The sequence below is a fragment of the Equus caballus genome, chromosome 7 (genome assembly GCF_041296265.1).
Source record: "Equus caballus isolate H_3958 breed thoroughbred chromosome 7, TB-T2T, whole genome shotgun sequence".
In the NCBI taxonomy this organism is placed as follows: domain Eukaryota; kingdom Metazoa; phylum Chordata; class Mammalia; order Perissodactyla; family Equidae; genus Equus; species Equus caballus.
The window spans coordinates 82,326,357-82,342,062 of record NC_091690.1 but is presented as its reverse complement, the minus strand read 5'-3'; the positions used below and the strand labels follow the sequence as shown (position 1 = coordinate 82,342,062).

The 15,706-nt window shown below is 43.5% G+C and overlaps 1 protein-coding gene and 1 non-coding gene across 2 annotated transcripts; both read left to right on the top strand.

Moving 5' to 3' along the window:
* Window positions 1–1,154: 1,154 nt before the first annotated feature.
* On the top strand, window positions 1,155–13,484 carry EIF4G2 (eukaryotic translation initiation factor 4 gamma 2). The gene is made up of 23 exons (XM_023646272.2): window positions 1,155–1,383; window positions 1,535–1,969; window positions 2,800–2,926; window positions 3,255–3,320; window positions 3,974–4,114; window positions 4,692–4,794; window positions 5,737–5,868; window positions 5,957–6,023; window positions 6,113–6,264; window positions 6,643–6,753; window positions 6,956–7,039; window positions 7,130–7,228; window positions 7,501–7,642; window positions 7,743–7,903; window positions 8,272–8,385; window positions 8,995–9,120; window positions 9,268–9,372; window positions 9,460–9,675; window positions 9,766–10,024; window positions 10,324–10,528; window positions 10,694–10,905; window positions 10,991–11,112; window positions 12,657–13,484. The coding sequence occupies exons 1-23, from the start codon at window positions 1,155–1,157 to the stop codon at window positions 12,720–12,722; spliced, it is 3,474 nt and encodes a 1,157-aa protein (XP_023502040.2). The 3' UTR covers window positions 12,723–13,484.
* Window positions 8,438–8,579, top strand: LOC111774482 (small nucleolar RNA SNORD97). Its single transcript, XR_002809485.2, has one exon. It is a non-coding gene; the product is annotated as a small nucleolar RNA SNORD97 (small nucleolar RNA).
* Window positions 13,485–15,706: the final 2,222 nt, after the last annotated feature.

Genomic DNA, 15,706 nt, shown 5'->3' with positions numbered 1-15,706 from the left:
TGTACTAGGAAAAACTGCAGCTCTTGAAAATTGTATGAAGGACTAGCTTCTTTCAACACCAAGAGCTGTTTTGACACCTCAAACCTAAGTTGGGGTCTTTGAAAATCCTGCCCTTATTGGACACTTCCTTAAAAGTCATGCATGTTAACACACACACACTTTCTTGCTTTTGATTATACATTGTCTCAAGAACTGTATGTTTAAGATGAAGATGAGGAAACTTCTGTTAAGTATATGGAAACATGACTCCATTTTTGTAAAGCCAAGACTCCATTTTTGTATAGCTAAAATGTCGCAAACGACGGAACACTTCATTTTACGGTACCCCTCCTTTAAAATATTACCTGAGAAGTATAGATAGTTCTACCTGCCGGATTTGAAAAGCCTAATCTCATTTGTTATGGCGGACCTTACATAAATTGGAAATACACAGCTGACAGTGTTCGATGTGCTTAAAAACAAACAAAAACCAGGAGCTAGCAAGTCAATCCTCCAAACGCACGCGCTCCGCAAACGCTTCTTCCGAACAAGTCTGGGATATTCTGGGTATTCCTCCGTGACCGCTGGTCGGACATTCCTTTGGGGGAAAGCTGCTTCTTGTGTGAAGTACAAAGACAGACAGGAAACCCCTCTCATCCTCCCCTTCTCATCCGCTCGCGGGGGTGGATTAAGTAGGCAGCGGAATGAAGCTTGCTGCACGTCTTTGGGTGCACCGTCTTGGCTCCTGAACCCTACTCTCCGGGCTCCCCCAGCCTAAGGCGGCCGAAGCCGAGCACCTGGAGACCAATAGTGATTCCCGGCGCTGCGCCCCGGGGGCGCCAGGCCCGTCCCAGGGAGGCACGCCTGCGAGGGACAATCACGGCTCCTTGGGGGTGTCCGGAAAATCAGTGACACGCCACGGACGGGACTCGGGTATGGTAGGAAAAGGCGAAGTTTTTCCCCACATTCCTGGTGAGAAAGCGAGGTAGAGGGGAAAGGGGATTGTAGAACTCGAGCATGGGGTCCGGAGTCAGGGAACAAAGAGACAGCAGGAAGATGAGACAGCCACACCAACGCAGGCTCAGAAAGGCTCTCGACTTTACGCAACTGGCCCGCATCTCGACCGTGCTCACTTTCCCTTACGCCACCGGCTTGGCCTCGCAGCCTTCGCGAATATGGCTTTGCGCACTGCGGCGGGGCTGCGCCGCAACCGAGCTTGGCCCTGTGGCTCCTCCCCGTCGCCCTGCGCGGATTGGTGGCGGGCAGCAGCCAGGCTGCTGATTGGGTGGCGAAGGAGCCATTCGGGGCGGCTCTGGTGGGTTCGGCTGCCCCAGAGTGATAAGTTCGGCTCCAGACACGCCTCAGCGCCAGCAGCGAGTCGGAGCTCTATGGAGGTGGCGGCGAGTACTGGGTGGTGGCTGCAGCGGCGACTCCTCTGAGCTGAAGAGTTTCAAGCCGTTCCCGACTCCTTCCTCCCCCTTCCCTTCCCCTTTTTTGTTTTCCGTTCCCCTTCCCCCCTTTCCCCGTCCCCGACGACCGGATCCTGAGGAGGCAGCTGCGGCGGCAGCTGCTGAGTTCTTGGTGAAGGTGAGTGGAGCCGCCGCCGCCGCCGCCGCCGAGTGGAACGCTCTAAAATGGCCGCCGTCCCCTGGCCGCTTCTTCTCGAGTGGCACAAAATGGCGGCCGCAGGCGGAGCCGGGCGGGGCGACCCTTTTCGGCGTTTGCTCCGTGCTTCAGGCCTCTGGAAATTCTTCGCCTTTGTCCTCCCTTCCCGTTCCTGACGGAGTAGAAGGGAAGCGGCGGCTTGGCAGCCCGCGGCCGTGCCCCGCGGGGCTGGGGTCCAGGCGGGCCGAGCGCGGGCGGGCCGGGCCGGGGAGAGCGTGGCGGGGCCGCGCGCCGCGGAGAGGGCCGCGGGCCGGCGGGGGGCCCGGCCGTTGGCGCGGGCCCGGCCGAGGCGAGGAGTCCCGGAGCCCGGCCTCCGGCGGAGGAGGTGTGTGGGCCCGGTGGCGGCGGACTGCGCGGCCTGGAGGGCGCCGCCCGGGCCGGGGGAGGGAGGGGAGACGGGGATCGGCGTCTTTTTGTCGCGGCGGAGGGGCGGCTGTCTGGCCCCGGGGGATTGATGGGGCGGGGGGCCGGCGTGGAGGCGGCGGGGCCGGAGGGCGCCTTCCTGCCGGAGAACAAAGAGCCGGGCGCCGGGCCGCGGGGGCGGCCTCCCTCCTCGCCCGCCGCCGGCCGAGGCTTGCCGCCGACGGCTCGGGGAGTGTCGGCAGCGCTTCCCTGCCTCGGCCCCGGCGGAGGAAGCCGCCGCTCTTTGTTCCCAGGAAGGAGCACGGGGCGGAGGCTCCTGCCGCCGTGCTGGGGCCCCGGCCGCCGCCCTGGGCGCCGAGCGGCGCGGAGCGGGCCGGAGGAAGCCCCCTCGCCCGCGGTCGGCTCGTCGTCGCCGCGGTGCAGCTGTTGGGACGTGTTCACGTGCCGTCCCCGAGCCGACAGAGTTAGGTTTCCTGTTGTTGAGCTCAGGGCTCAGTTTTAAAGGAGGTGGAATGTGGTCTCTTCGAAGATTCCTTCTTAGCAGTTGAGATGTTCTTATGTTTCTGGGAAGGCGGCTCTTTTAAGTCTTTGAACACGGGCATTTCCAGGTGGCTGTGAACATTCACTGTCCATTTGTGTTTTGAGTACATTCTGTTTTAGTCTCATGAGATCTGCAATGCAGTGAAAGTTCAACCAGCTGCAGTGCCAGGGTTTGAAATAACCGATAACTGAAGGAGGGTTTGTAGCGTGTACGTGACCACTCTCTAATTTTGGTACTGTCTCTCCTCCTAGGTTTTTCATTTCTCCCATCCTCTTCCCTCCCCACCCCATCCATTAATATTATTCTTTTGAAGATCCTTCGTTGTCAAGCCGCCAAAGTGGAGAGTGCGATCGCAGAAGGGGGTGCTTCTCGTTTCAGGTGTGTGTAGATTTATTTTTGGCATTTGTTACGAAGAGACCAATCACAAAACCAAAAGAATCATCGCGCCAAATAATTCTGACTTAATGTGCTGCACATTTAATTTATAACGTGCCAGGTATATTTTTTAAAGTCCTTAGATTTTCGCTATTTTCTGTTCATTGCCATCTGCAGAATAAATGTAATGAGTTTGGCTCTCCTTCAGGCCCACGTTCTTCATCTGTGGTGTAATTTGTAAAATAACAGAATAGTTAAAGGGACCCTTAATACCTTTTAAGTGAGGCATAAATGGGGTATAGTTAATGGAAAATATCTTTCTTTTAAATAGTGCTTCTTCGGGCGGAGGAGGAAGTAGGGGTGCACCTCAGCACTATCCCAAGACTGCTGGCAACAGGTATGGTAGGCGAGTAAAATCAGCGAGTTTCATAAATAACACGTTTAGGTTATGTCTTACACGTGACAATATAGTTATGGTTATAGACACCACGCATCCTAATCTTACTAGGCATGGTTTCTGCTGCATAGCCTAAATTTAGGGTATCAGCTCTTGATTATTCCTTAGCCAAATCATATAACGTGAGACTCTCAAACTAATATTTTACTCTCTTACTCTTTGGATTATTTTTAGTGGTGTTATTTCTGAAGTCAGTTGTTATTCATATTAGTTGGTAGTAGTGAAGCAGTAAGCGTGCAACATGGTCATAAGGCATTGGAAAATGTTGGTTCTCAAGGTGTGGCTCCAGGACCAGCAGTGTTGGCCTCACCTGGGAGGTTATTAGAAATGCAAATTATCAGGCTCTCCCTGCTGGCACCCTAAAGCAGAAAGTGGGGGTGGGCCCAGCAGTCTGTTTTCACAGGTCTTTCAGGTGATTCTATGCACACTGTTTGAGAACCACTGATTGTGAGTTGCTTAGTTGTAAAAGAAGCTGAGAAAACCTAAACTGTTTTTGTATTTAGGAGGATTTCTGATTGGTGTGATAGTTGATATGTGACTGGCTGCTATGTTTCAAATTATCTTAATTATAAATCTCTGATAATTTTTATTAGCGAGTTCCTGGGGAAAACCCCAGGGCAAAACGCTCAGAAATGGATTCCTGCACGAAGCACTAGACGAGATGACAACTCCGCAGCAAACAACTCCGCAAATGAAAAAGAACGACATGATGCAATCTTCAGGAAAGTAAGAGGGTAGGTTTTCGGGTCTGTTTTGTCCTTTCACTAAAAGGAGGGAACAAGAACAGGTTAGCTGTATTTCTCTTGTGTGTGTGTGCTGTATCACTCAGAAGGCAACGTTCATCCCATAGTATGTATTTTAATAAATGCTGGTGTTGACAGTTTTATCTTAACCTAAAGAGCAGCACATCAGTATTTTGAGGATTAAAGTTGCTTTCAGTCATTGTGTTAAAATCTGCAAGCCTTTTGTGCTGACGTTTTCCATACCTGGTGTGTAACCTAGTGAAGCACAGGACATAATGGTCTTAGCTCCTGAGTTCTATCCTTGAGAATAAGGAGGCTCTTAATCTCTGGGTTTTGAGGATGTGAGAAAGATTCTTGTCTAACAGCTCATGATCCCCAGTCAGGTACAGATACAGTCTGAATAACAGGGAGAGATTTATTTTGAGATCCCTTTGATTAGAGGGGTAAGAAGAAGGGTATGTCTTGATATTAAAGAGAGATCATGGAACAAATTAACATAATTTAAGAACTATTTTTTCAACTCAGTACTTTGTGTTGGCTAACAAAAGTGTGGCTCCTTTTTCCCTAGCATACTAAATAAGCTTACTCCTGAGAAGTTTGACAAGCTATGCCTTGAGCTCCTCAATGTGGGTGTAGAGTCAAAACTCATCCTTAAAGGGGTCATACTGCTGGTAAGTTAAATGTTGGCTTTCACTGAAAGGGACAGAAACCCAAATTAACAAATTAATTTGGGTTAACAAACCCAAGTTGGTTTTTTTACACTTGTATTGTTGCTTAAAACTCAGAGGTGTGAGCTAGATATATGTGTTTTCAAATACTGATGATTAAAAAAAACTACTGGGGCCAGCCCCGTGGGGCATGAGTTAAATTCACACGTTTGGCTTCAACGGCCTGGGGTTCGCCGGTTCGGATCCCAGGTGCCGACCTAGGCACCACTGCTCAAGCAGTAGGCATCCCACAAAGAAAGTGGAGGAAGATGGGCATGGATGTTAGTTCAGGGCCAGTCTTCCTCAGCAAACAGACTGGAGGATTGGCAGCAGATGTTAGCTCAGGGCTAATCTTCCTCAAAAAAATAAAAATTTTAAAAACCACTGACTTTTAGTGGCATCAGATTTAAGAGGTGAATTTTACGTTGTTCATACTATGCTTGGAGAGTTAAGGGCTATCAGCAGGCTATTCAGTGTTTTTCTTTCTTTCTGTGGAAAACACCATATTTTGTCTTGGAAATGAATTGTATGGTGGTTGATAAGATTCTACCGTTTGTTTATGGTTTTGATAACCAAGGTATTTTCACCTCTTGAGGGGTAGGGGGGGTGGCTAGTATGGGAACTGTTTAATTGGACTTCTTTGGTACACTGTGATAGTTAACATTTAAGTGCTTGGTTTTTTCAAAGCTGTGTTTTAAGCACGTTACATGCACTGTCTAATTTAATTCATACACTAAACCTTATAAAAGAGGTGTTCTTATTCCCAAATTACAATGAGGCATAGAGGATTTGTCAATAAGAAATTTCTGCTAAGATTTAAGATTGCAAGGGTGTATTAAATTAAAAAGGAAGGATTCTTTCAAAGTTGCCATATTTACTTTAAAAAAAAAATGACATTTTCTGTAGATTGTGGACAAAGCCCTAGAAGAGCCAAAGTATAGCTCACTGTATGCTCAGCTATGTCTGCGATTGGCAGAAGATGCACCAAACTTTGATGGCCCAGCAGCAGAGGGTCAACCAGGACAGAAGCAAAGCACAGTAAGTGGTAGTGTTTGCTTGCTTATTTTAAAGTTGATTTGAAAGATTTCATTAACAAAACCTGCCAAAATGTCTTTGTTTCCAATAGACATTCAGACGCCTCCTAATTTCCAAATTACAAGATGAATTTGAAAACCGAACCAGAAATGTTGATGGTGAGTTTAGATTTGATACTAAGTAGTACTGTATATTTTCAACTTAATTCTGAAATCTCAATGTTGCCTTTATTTTGTATTTTTTTCAGTCTATGATAAGCGTGAAAATCCCCTCCTCCCCGAGGAGGAGGAACAGAGAGCCATTGCTAAGATCAAGATGTTGGGGAACATCAAATTCATTGGAGAACTTGGAAAGCTTGATCTTATTCATGAATCTATCCTTCATAAGTGCATCAAAACAGTAAGTATGACTGGGAATTTAGGCCTAGATTAATCACTGGGTACATCGTTACTTGGAGGAAATGAGTCAATTATAATTGCTTTGTGCCATCTGAGGATATTGTTAGGCTTGTTAAATATTTTAGATGGCCAGCAAAACTGTTACTTGCATGTCATAAATGTGGAAGTAAGTATGCAGTGTTTTTGCAAGATAGGGATAGAAATGATTTCCTATCTATGTTAAGTTGTTTAATTTGGAGGGATTTCTTCAACACGGACCAAATGGAAAGTACTATACTAGATACTGTAGGAATTATGAGTCAGTGCAAACACAAGGGAAAGTGTTACGTTTAACCAAGTAAGGTTTTTGTCAACATGTGACATTTATTTCTTGTGGTAGCTTTTGGAAAAGAAGAAGAGAGTCCAACTCAAAGATATGGGAGAGGATTTGGAGTGCCTCTGTCAGATAATGAGGACAGTGGGACCTAGGTTAGACCATGAACGAGCTAAGGTATGTGTGTTGTTGGCAGAAATTGTGTTAATTGGCTTATCTTAATTTTATTGAACCAAATGGCTTATTTCTTGTGATATGAGAACAGATTGCCATATTTAGCGATTAACCTTGATTATAATCTAGAAATCTTAAAAACCTTAAATAGTGTACATTGCCGTAGAACTTTCTTCTGATTAGGTATTTTTCTCTTTTTTATTAGTCCTTAATGGATCAGTACTTTGCCCGAATGTGCTCCTTGATGTTGAGTAAGGAATTGCCAGCAAGGATTCGTTTCCTGCTGCAGGTAAAACTGGTTTCTTTATGTTGACAAGCTGGCGTTTTGTGTCTAGGAATTAGTAAAATAAAACTTACTAAAACTATTTTTGAATTAAAGGATACCGTAGAGTTGCGAGAACACCATTGGGTTCCTCGCAAGGCTTTTCTTGACAATGGACCAAAGACGATCAATCAAATCCGTCAAGATGCAGTAAAAGTAAGATTTTTTTTTTTTAATTTTATTAAATGAGTTTTTAAAGTTGCAGTAGCAAAGAATCCTCTTAACGTTTATGGGACACTGTCTTACCTGGTGGAGCTTAATGTTTTTACTGTCTTGTATGCCATTTTGGTAAGAAGTTAATTTACAGAAATTATAGAAATAGCACTCTAATCATCTAGAAGCTTTTCTGTGTTTTTCCTAATATAAGAATTTTAGTTTTCGGTAAAATAGTGTCCAGAGACAAGTGTTTATTCACTTTATTTCTGAAGGATCTAGGAGTGTTTATTCCTGCTCCTATGGCTCAAGGGATGAGAAGTGACTTCTTTCTGGAGGGACCGTTCATGCCACCCAGGATGAAAATGGATAGAGATCCACTTGGAGGGCTTGCTGATATGTTTGGACAAATGCCAGGTGATTTTGAACAAAACAGTGGTTTGGTTATATTAGAAAATCAGTTTTACATTTTAATAGTAGTAGAGTTGTAAAGAGTTGTCCATGTATGTATTTTAAGGTAGCGGAATTGGTACTGGTCCAGGAGTTATCCAGGATAGATTTTCACCCACCATGGGGCGTCATCGTTCAAATCAACTCTTCAATGGCCATGGGGGACACATCATGCCTCCCACACAGTCGCAGTTTGGAGAGATTGGAGGCAAGTTTATGAAAAGCCAGGTAAGAAGACATTTTTAAGAATGTTTGGGCAACAACTATTGAGTGCTGCAATATGTGATTTGCTTTTGCTTCTTAAAATATGCAGATATTTTAGGGTCATGTTTGTTTTTCTAAAACAGTTTTACATCTGACATCATTTCAAACTGGGTGAAATGCTCATCCTTAAGATTAGTAAAGCCTTAGTAAAAATCACATCACTTTATTTCACAGTTAGGTTAGATTTTTATTCTTCCCTGTTTCATCTTTTACTTTCTCCGGGCAAATTCAGTTAAGCTTTCCTTATGGCTTGGCTCATCCTTTTGGTAGTTGATTACCGTAATTTGTGGACCCCTTTTTATCTAGACTTTCTTTCTCCCTTTCTGAAATAGGGGCTAAGCCAGCTCTACCATAACCAGAGTCAGGGACTCTTATCCCAGCTGCAAGGACAGTCGAAGGATATGCCACCTCGGTTTTCTAAGAAAGGACAGCTTAATGCAGATGAGGTACATTTGCCTATGTTACTTATATACCATAGTTTCTCAATTCAGGAATCTATTGCCCGATGATTATAAAAAGACGCGTTATTAAGAGGACTTAATGCTGGAGTCTTCACCTTCCTCTTCTCTTTTCTCTACTACTTTTTCTTTCTTTGGATATCCAGCGTCCTATGAGCGAAGATTATGAGATATGAGGGCAAGCCTCTTAAAGTCTTAAGTTTGAGCAAGGAAAATGGTTAAGATTTTGATTATGATTTCCCTGTAAATAGAATAACTTAACTAAGAATAAAGCGAGGCATTTTCTAAACTCCAAAATTTTGAGGGTTTTGTTTTAATATGTTAGTGATGCTTATTCTAGGAGAATTCTGGTAGAAGTGTAAGATTTATAATAGTATCTTATTCTTGTGTGAATCAGCTCTTTTATTTTCTTACCAGAAATTAAACCTGTTAACATGGAGTGACTTTTAGTTATTAGAGAAACTTATATTTCTTCCCTAGATTCTGTCATGTTTGTATATACTGAATTAATCTTAGGATGTTGGACCGCTGTATTTAATATTAGCCAACTGAATGTTGCTAACTTGGAGGTCTGTTTTGATTTGTTTTCAATTGTAGATTAGCCTGAGGCCTGCTCAGTCGTTCCTAATGAATAAAAATCAAGTGCCAAAGCTTCAGCCCCAGATAACTATGATTCCTCCTAGTGCACAACCACCACGCACTCAAACACCACCTCTGGGACAGGTATGGGTCATAGTATAACAGCATTGTCTGCTAGTATTTCTGGAGATCTCTAAAGACTTTTTTTTTAGTGTCATCTTCCCTCTAACTTCACAAACTCCTTTTTGAAAAAAATAGACATTCATGCCTGTTATATTGCTGTTTTTTTAGACACCTCAGCTTGGTCTGAAAACTAATCCACCACTTATCCAGGAAAAGCCTGCCAAGACCAGTAAAAAGCCACCGCCATCAAAGGAAGAACTGCTTAAACTAACAGTAAGCTTCAAGATAACCCTGTGGTCTGTTCATGGAGCGTATCAAACAGGAAAACACTGAAGATAATTTGGATTGTGTTCTTTTCAGGAAACTGTTGTGACTGAATATCTGAATAGTGGAAATGCAAATGAAGCTGTCAATGGTGTAAGAGAAATGAGGGCTCCTAAACACTTTCTTCCTGAGATGTTAAGCAAAGTAATCATCCTGTCACTAGACAGAAGTGATGAAGACAAAGAAAAAGCAAGTTCTTTGATCAGTTTACTCAAACAGGAAGGAATAGCCACAAGTGACAACTTCATGCAGGTAGAACACTTTCCTGATTCTTTGAGAAGTCTTTTGTTTCCATTTAAATTTGAAACTAATGAACTGACTTATGTTGTGTATCCTTCCAAGGCGTTCCTGAATGTATTGGACCAGTGCCCCAAACTGGAGGTTGACATCCCCCTGGTGAAATCATATTTAGCACAGTTTGCAGCTCGTGCCATCATTTCAGAGCTGGTGAGCATTTCAGAACTAGCTCAACCACTGGAAAGTGGCACCCATTTTCCTCTCTTCTTACTTTGTCTTCAGCAATTAGCTAAATTACAAGATCGAGAATGGTTAACAGAACTTTTTCAACAAAGCAAGGTCAATATGCAGAAAATGCTCCCAGGTAAGACAATGTTGGGGTTTTTTTTTTCATACTACATCTACAGATTCCTTAGTACCTTGAGTGGATTTATATGTCAGTGTGATTATCTTGTCCAGATAATGACAAGCGTTACCACAGATGCTCACTTAAAAGGTGTTACTATGATTTAACTACTTGTATTTGATCCAAACGTTAGAGATTCCTTTGCTGGGTCAGTTCTTTATCCTTTGACATGAATATTGGACATTTGGGAAATCATTTGTAAAGGCCAACTGGGTAAAATGAACTAGTTGATGATGCAAATGGCTTTGTCTCTCTAGAAATTGATCAGAATAAGGACCGCATGTTGGAGATTTTGGAAGGAAAAGGACTGAGTTTCTTATTCCCACTCCTCAAATTGGAAAAGGAACTGTTGAAGCAAATAAAGTTGGATCCATCCCCTCAAACCATATATAAATGGATTAAAGATAACATCTCTCCCAAACTTCATGTAGATAAAGGATTCGTGAACATCTTAATGACTAGGTAAGATAAGAGCTGTGGTCTTCTATATACATAGTACAGAGTTAAGTTTTAAGTTAAGCTTTTATTTATTAGAAAATAATCGACAGGGCAAGCAGCTAAAGATTGTCTTGTTTCTTGAGCTGGGAAATTTACTTTTGGGTTCTAACAAGATCTCTTTGCGTGCAGCTTCTTACAGTATATTTCTAGTGAAGTAAACCCACCCAGTGATGAAACGGATTCTTCCTCTGCTCCTTCCAAAGAACAGTTAGAGCAGGAGAAACAACTGCTGCTTTCTTTCAAGCCAGTAATGCAGAAATTCCTTCATGACCACGTGGATCTGCAAGTTAGCGCCCTCTATGCTCTCCAGGTGCACTGCCACAACAGCAACTTCCCAAAAGGTGAGCGGCCAGTGCCAGAAGAAGGGCGAGTGCTCGCGGCTCTTCACCAGCACGCTAAAGAACGGGATTACATTTTGTCTTGCAGGCATGTTACTTCGCTTTTTTGTTCACTTCTATGATATGGAAATTATTGAAGAAGAAGCTTTCTTGGCTTGGAAAGAAGATATAACTCAAGAGTTTCCGGGGAAAGGCAAGGCTTTGTTCCAGGTAAATATTACTTGGTATTACTTTAGTCAAGAGCCTTTAAAACTGAAATACAGACAGAAGAATGATCCTGGTAGCTTGTCTGTACATACCATTCTGCACTATTACAAACTGTGATAAAGTAGGCAGTTAGCAAAATGAGGAAAGCTATGAAATGAAAAGATTCAATCCTAGTGGTGTGTAAGATGTTAAATTAGAGGTGGCTGACATTTTTTAGAAGTAAACCTCCTTACTTAAAAAGATTGTGTATGATTGTGCAAGATTGGTGGGTTTTTTTCTTTTTTTTTTTTGGTCAGTAAAGGATTGCTTCTGGTTTCTCATACCTTGATTTCCTGTCTTAGTGAAATTTTAGCTCTAGGGGAAGAACTTAGACCTCAGAGAATTCTGAAATCACAGTGTACATTGATCACCTGGAGAACGGTGTAAAAGCAAGTTCCAGGCCTGATCAGGTCTGTGGTACACAATCCGGGTGATTCTCCTAGTTTTCCAGGGGATTGGCTTTGAGAAACACTGGTCTGCAGTATCTTACCTTTACTTCTAAGGTTCACAAACTAGCTTCATGAGGATCATCCTTGTAGCATTTGTCTTTAGCCCTGTCCTTGGGGAGTCTGATCCAGCAATTCTGGGGTGGGGTTGAAATTCTACTTTTTGGGAATCTTCTTTCACCTCCTTCACCTTCCCCAGTACTGCTAACGTACTGAGGTTTTGAAGGACCCATTGTCCCATATTAAAATAATCTGGAAATGTAATTGGAGGAGTGTCAAAAGTGACAACTGAGTTAATTGGCCATAAACAGTTTGTATGTTATCCCAAATACAAATAATAAACGACTTTTTAAAACAAAGCTAATATATGGGGGCCAGACCCCTGGCCAAGTGGTTACATTTGCACCCTCTGCTTCGGCAGCCCAGGGTTCACCAGTTCGGATCCTGGGCACAGAGCTACATGCCACTCATCAGGCCACACTGTGGTGGCATCCCACATAGCAGAACTAGAATGACTTCTAACCAGGATACAGAACTATGTACTAGGGCTTTGGGAAGGAAGAAAAAACAAAAAGATTGGCAACTGATGTTGGCTTGTCCACTCTAACTCATGAAAAAGCGTTAAAAAAACTAATATTTGTAGGGGCCGCGTGGCTGAGTGGTTAAGTTCACGACTCCGCTTTGGCGGCCCAGGGTTTCACCAGTTTGGATCCTAGGTGTGGACATGGCCATGCTGAGGCGGCATCCCACATGCCACAACTAGAAGGACACACAACTAAAATATACAACTATGTACTGGAGGGATTTGGGGAGAAAAAGCAGGAAGAAAAAAAGGAAGATTGGTAACAGTTGTTAGCTCAGGTGCCAATCTTTAAGAAAAAAAAAACAGACTAGTATATGAATAGTGTATTCACAGTATATTCTGGAGGATGTTGGCAATTATGGTGTGATAACTACCTAAAATTCTTGTCCTTTGGTGCATTGGTTTGTTCCTGAGTCAAAACTGCTTTGAGTTTTTCTCTCCTCTGTTAGTACTTACTTTGTTAAATTCCAACTTGATAGGTGAATCAGTGGCTAACCTGGCTAGAAACTGCTGAAGAAGAAGAATCAGAGGAAGAAGCTGACTAAAGAACCAGCCAAAGCCTTAAATTGTGCAAAACATACTGTTGCTATGATGTAACTGCATTTGACCTAACCACTGCGAAAATTCATTCCGCTGTAATGTTTTCACAATATTTAAAGCAGAAGCACGTCAGTTAGGATTTCCTTCTGCATAAGGTTTTTTTGTAGTGTAATGTCTTAATCATAGTCTACCATCAAATATTTTAGGAGTATCTTTAATGTTTAGATAGTATATTAGCAGCATGCAATAATTACATCATAAGTTCTCAAGCAGAGGCAGTCTATTGCAAGGACCTTCTTTGCTGCCAGTTATCATAGGCTGTTTTAAGTTAGAAAACTGAATAGCAACACTGAATACTGTAGAAATGCACTTTGCTCAGTAATACTTGAGTTGTTGCAATATTTGATTATCCATTTGGTTGTTACAGAAAAATTCTTAACTGTAATTGATGGTTGTTGCCGTAATAGTATATTGCCTGTATTTCTACCTCTAGTAATGGGCTTTATGTGCTAGATTTTAATATCCTTGAGCCTGGGCAAGTGCACAAGTCTTTTTAAAAGAAACATGGTTTACTTGCACAAAACTGATCAGTTTTGAGAGATCGTTAATGCCCTTGAAGTGGTTTTTGTGGGTGTGAAACAAATGGTGAGAATTTGAATTGGTCCCTCTTATTATAGTATTGAAATTAAGTCTACTTAATTTATCAAGTCATGTTCATGCCCTGATTTTATATACTTGTATCTATCAATAAACATTGTGATACTTGATGTGGTTGTGTGTGACTTTGAGTAGCATACACATTTATGAAGAATTATCATCTTGTTGAGGTAGGAGACCTACCTTAGTTTGAAGATTTGGGAACAGTGAAAACCCCTCTTGATGATGAGACACATTTCAAGGTGGTTATTCCTCCTCAGGTCAGGTTATTGGAAGAAACTGATGCACAGTTCCTGTAATCAAAGGCAGTGCTCAGATCACAAGTCTTGTGAATTTGGAGAGACCTTGCTAATGCACAGCAACAGCCGTGGTGACATTGATCTTTTCATTGTCATATTGAAATACATGATGATGACTGAGGCTAGCTGCCCTCGTGGCCAAGATGAGCATGGCTTTCCTGTGGGCGTCATTCCCAGTAGCTGCCCCGATCAGGAAATTCCCTCTTGAAACCATACAGTAGCCCAGTAAAATTGGCTTCTTAATCCAACTGAAGCTCTGCATGGAGGTTTAAGATGCGTCTTAAGCCACTTAATGAGTATTTGCTTATAAGCCCAGCCCCTTGCTGACCTGCCCAGGAACGTTACGATGCTAGGCTTGCTTTGGTTTGGATGGAGACTCGAGACAGCACCCCTGGAGTCCTGGTTGGCATCCTGATTAACCCCTAAGAGCAAGCAGTAGTTGGTTTGAGGAGGGCCTCTAGGCAGGTGGTAATAAACCACACTGCTGAACCCGATAGAGCATCAGCGTCCTCAATGTTCTACCTGCTTGTTCTCAAAAAGGATTGCGGCATAGAACCAACATTTGCGTCCTGTTTGAGTCAGAAACGTCTTTCCTGTATTCCAGCTGTACTCTCCACTGAACTCTAACGCAGAGAATAGAGAGGGATTTTGGTGGCTATGGTGATGAGGACAATGAAATTCAGGCTAAGCAGAGGCTTCTGTAAACTGAAGGGTGGAAAAGAACTTCAGAAAGCTGACTGCTAAGCTGCAGAAATAATGAAGGAGCTAGAAATTGCATATTCTTGGCCCTCTGACCATCCTCCCCACCAAGGGGGCAAAGTAGTTATTAGCCTACCAAATGTGACGTGGTTAGTCGAGTAGATCTCGGCTTCATTTTACAGCCAGAATAATCCCAATTCAGCTAGGGAGTCGGGCCAAAGGAAGTCTTGGTGTTAGATCTGTCGTGCAGTGGTTTGTCCGTGGTTGCAGAAGCCAGTCTCATCCGGTTACACGTACCTCCCTCCCCTCATGCTTCAAGAACGACTCATTCTGATCCCTCAAGAACACTGCTGTCTTGTTCCAGGGACGCTGAACAGTATATTTTATAACCTACCGTGCTGTGGAGCAACAATATTTGGATGTACTCAGCATGTACCTTGTATGAATAACGTAATGCTGCTAGTAAGATTCCACGTCTTTAGCGCCCCAAATTTGTGCTCTCCTGTATACGGACCAAAACTTTGGAAGAGCTGTCCATTCATTTTGCTAGTTCCCTTTTTCCCATTCTCAAATAGGCTGCACTCCAATCCTATACCAAAACCTGAAAATCAGGAGCTCCAGTGCTGTATCCTGTAGGCAGCATCTAACACTGTATCGTTCTGAGTCTGCTCACTTCTTTCCAGGACACCTCACTTTGTTTTTTTTTCCAAGTAAGATTAGCCCTGAGCTGACATCCGCCACCAATCCTCTTTTGGCTGAGGAAGGTTGGCCCTGCGCTACCATCTGCGCCCATCTTCCTCTATATGTGGGACGCCCTCACAGCAGGGCTTGACAAGCAGTGCGTAGGTCTGTAGCTGGGATCCGAACCAGCGAACCCCATGCCACTGAAGCAGAATGTCCAAACTTAACCGCTGTGCCACCCAGCTGGCTCGTGACACCTCACTTGGTTTTCATTCTACGTCACTGGCTGTGGCTTCTCCGTCTCCAATGGCAAATGCCTGATCTCAAAAACAACCCCACATTCTTAGTTTAGCTATCAAACCGTATGTCCAATCTATCATCAAATCTTGTTGGCTCTCCCTTCAAAACGTTAGAAATTGCACAACTCGCCTCTTCAACTGCCGCTCTGATTTCTTACCTAGATACCACAGTAGCCTTAACTGGACTCTGCTTAGCCCTGGCTCTCCTTTCAGTCTCCTCGACACACAGCCAGATGAAGAAGAATCCTTAAAAATAGCATAAATGCCACCAAATGACATTCCACCTAGATTTGTAAGTCAAAATACTAAATTTGGTCTACACAGTGCTCCTTCTGATCTAGTCTCCTCTCTCCC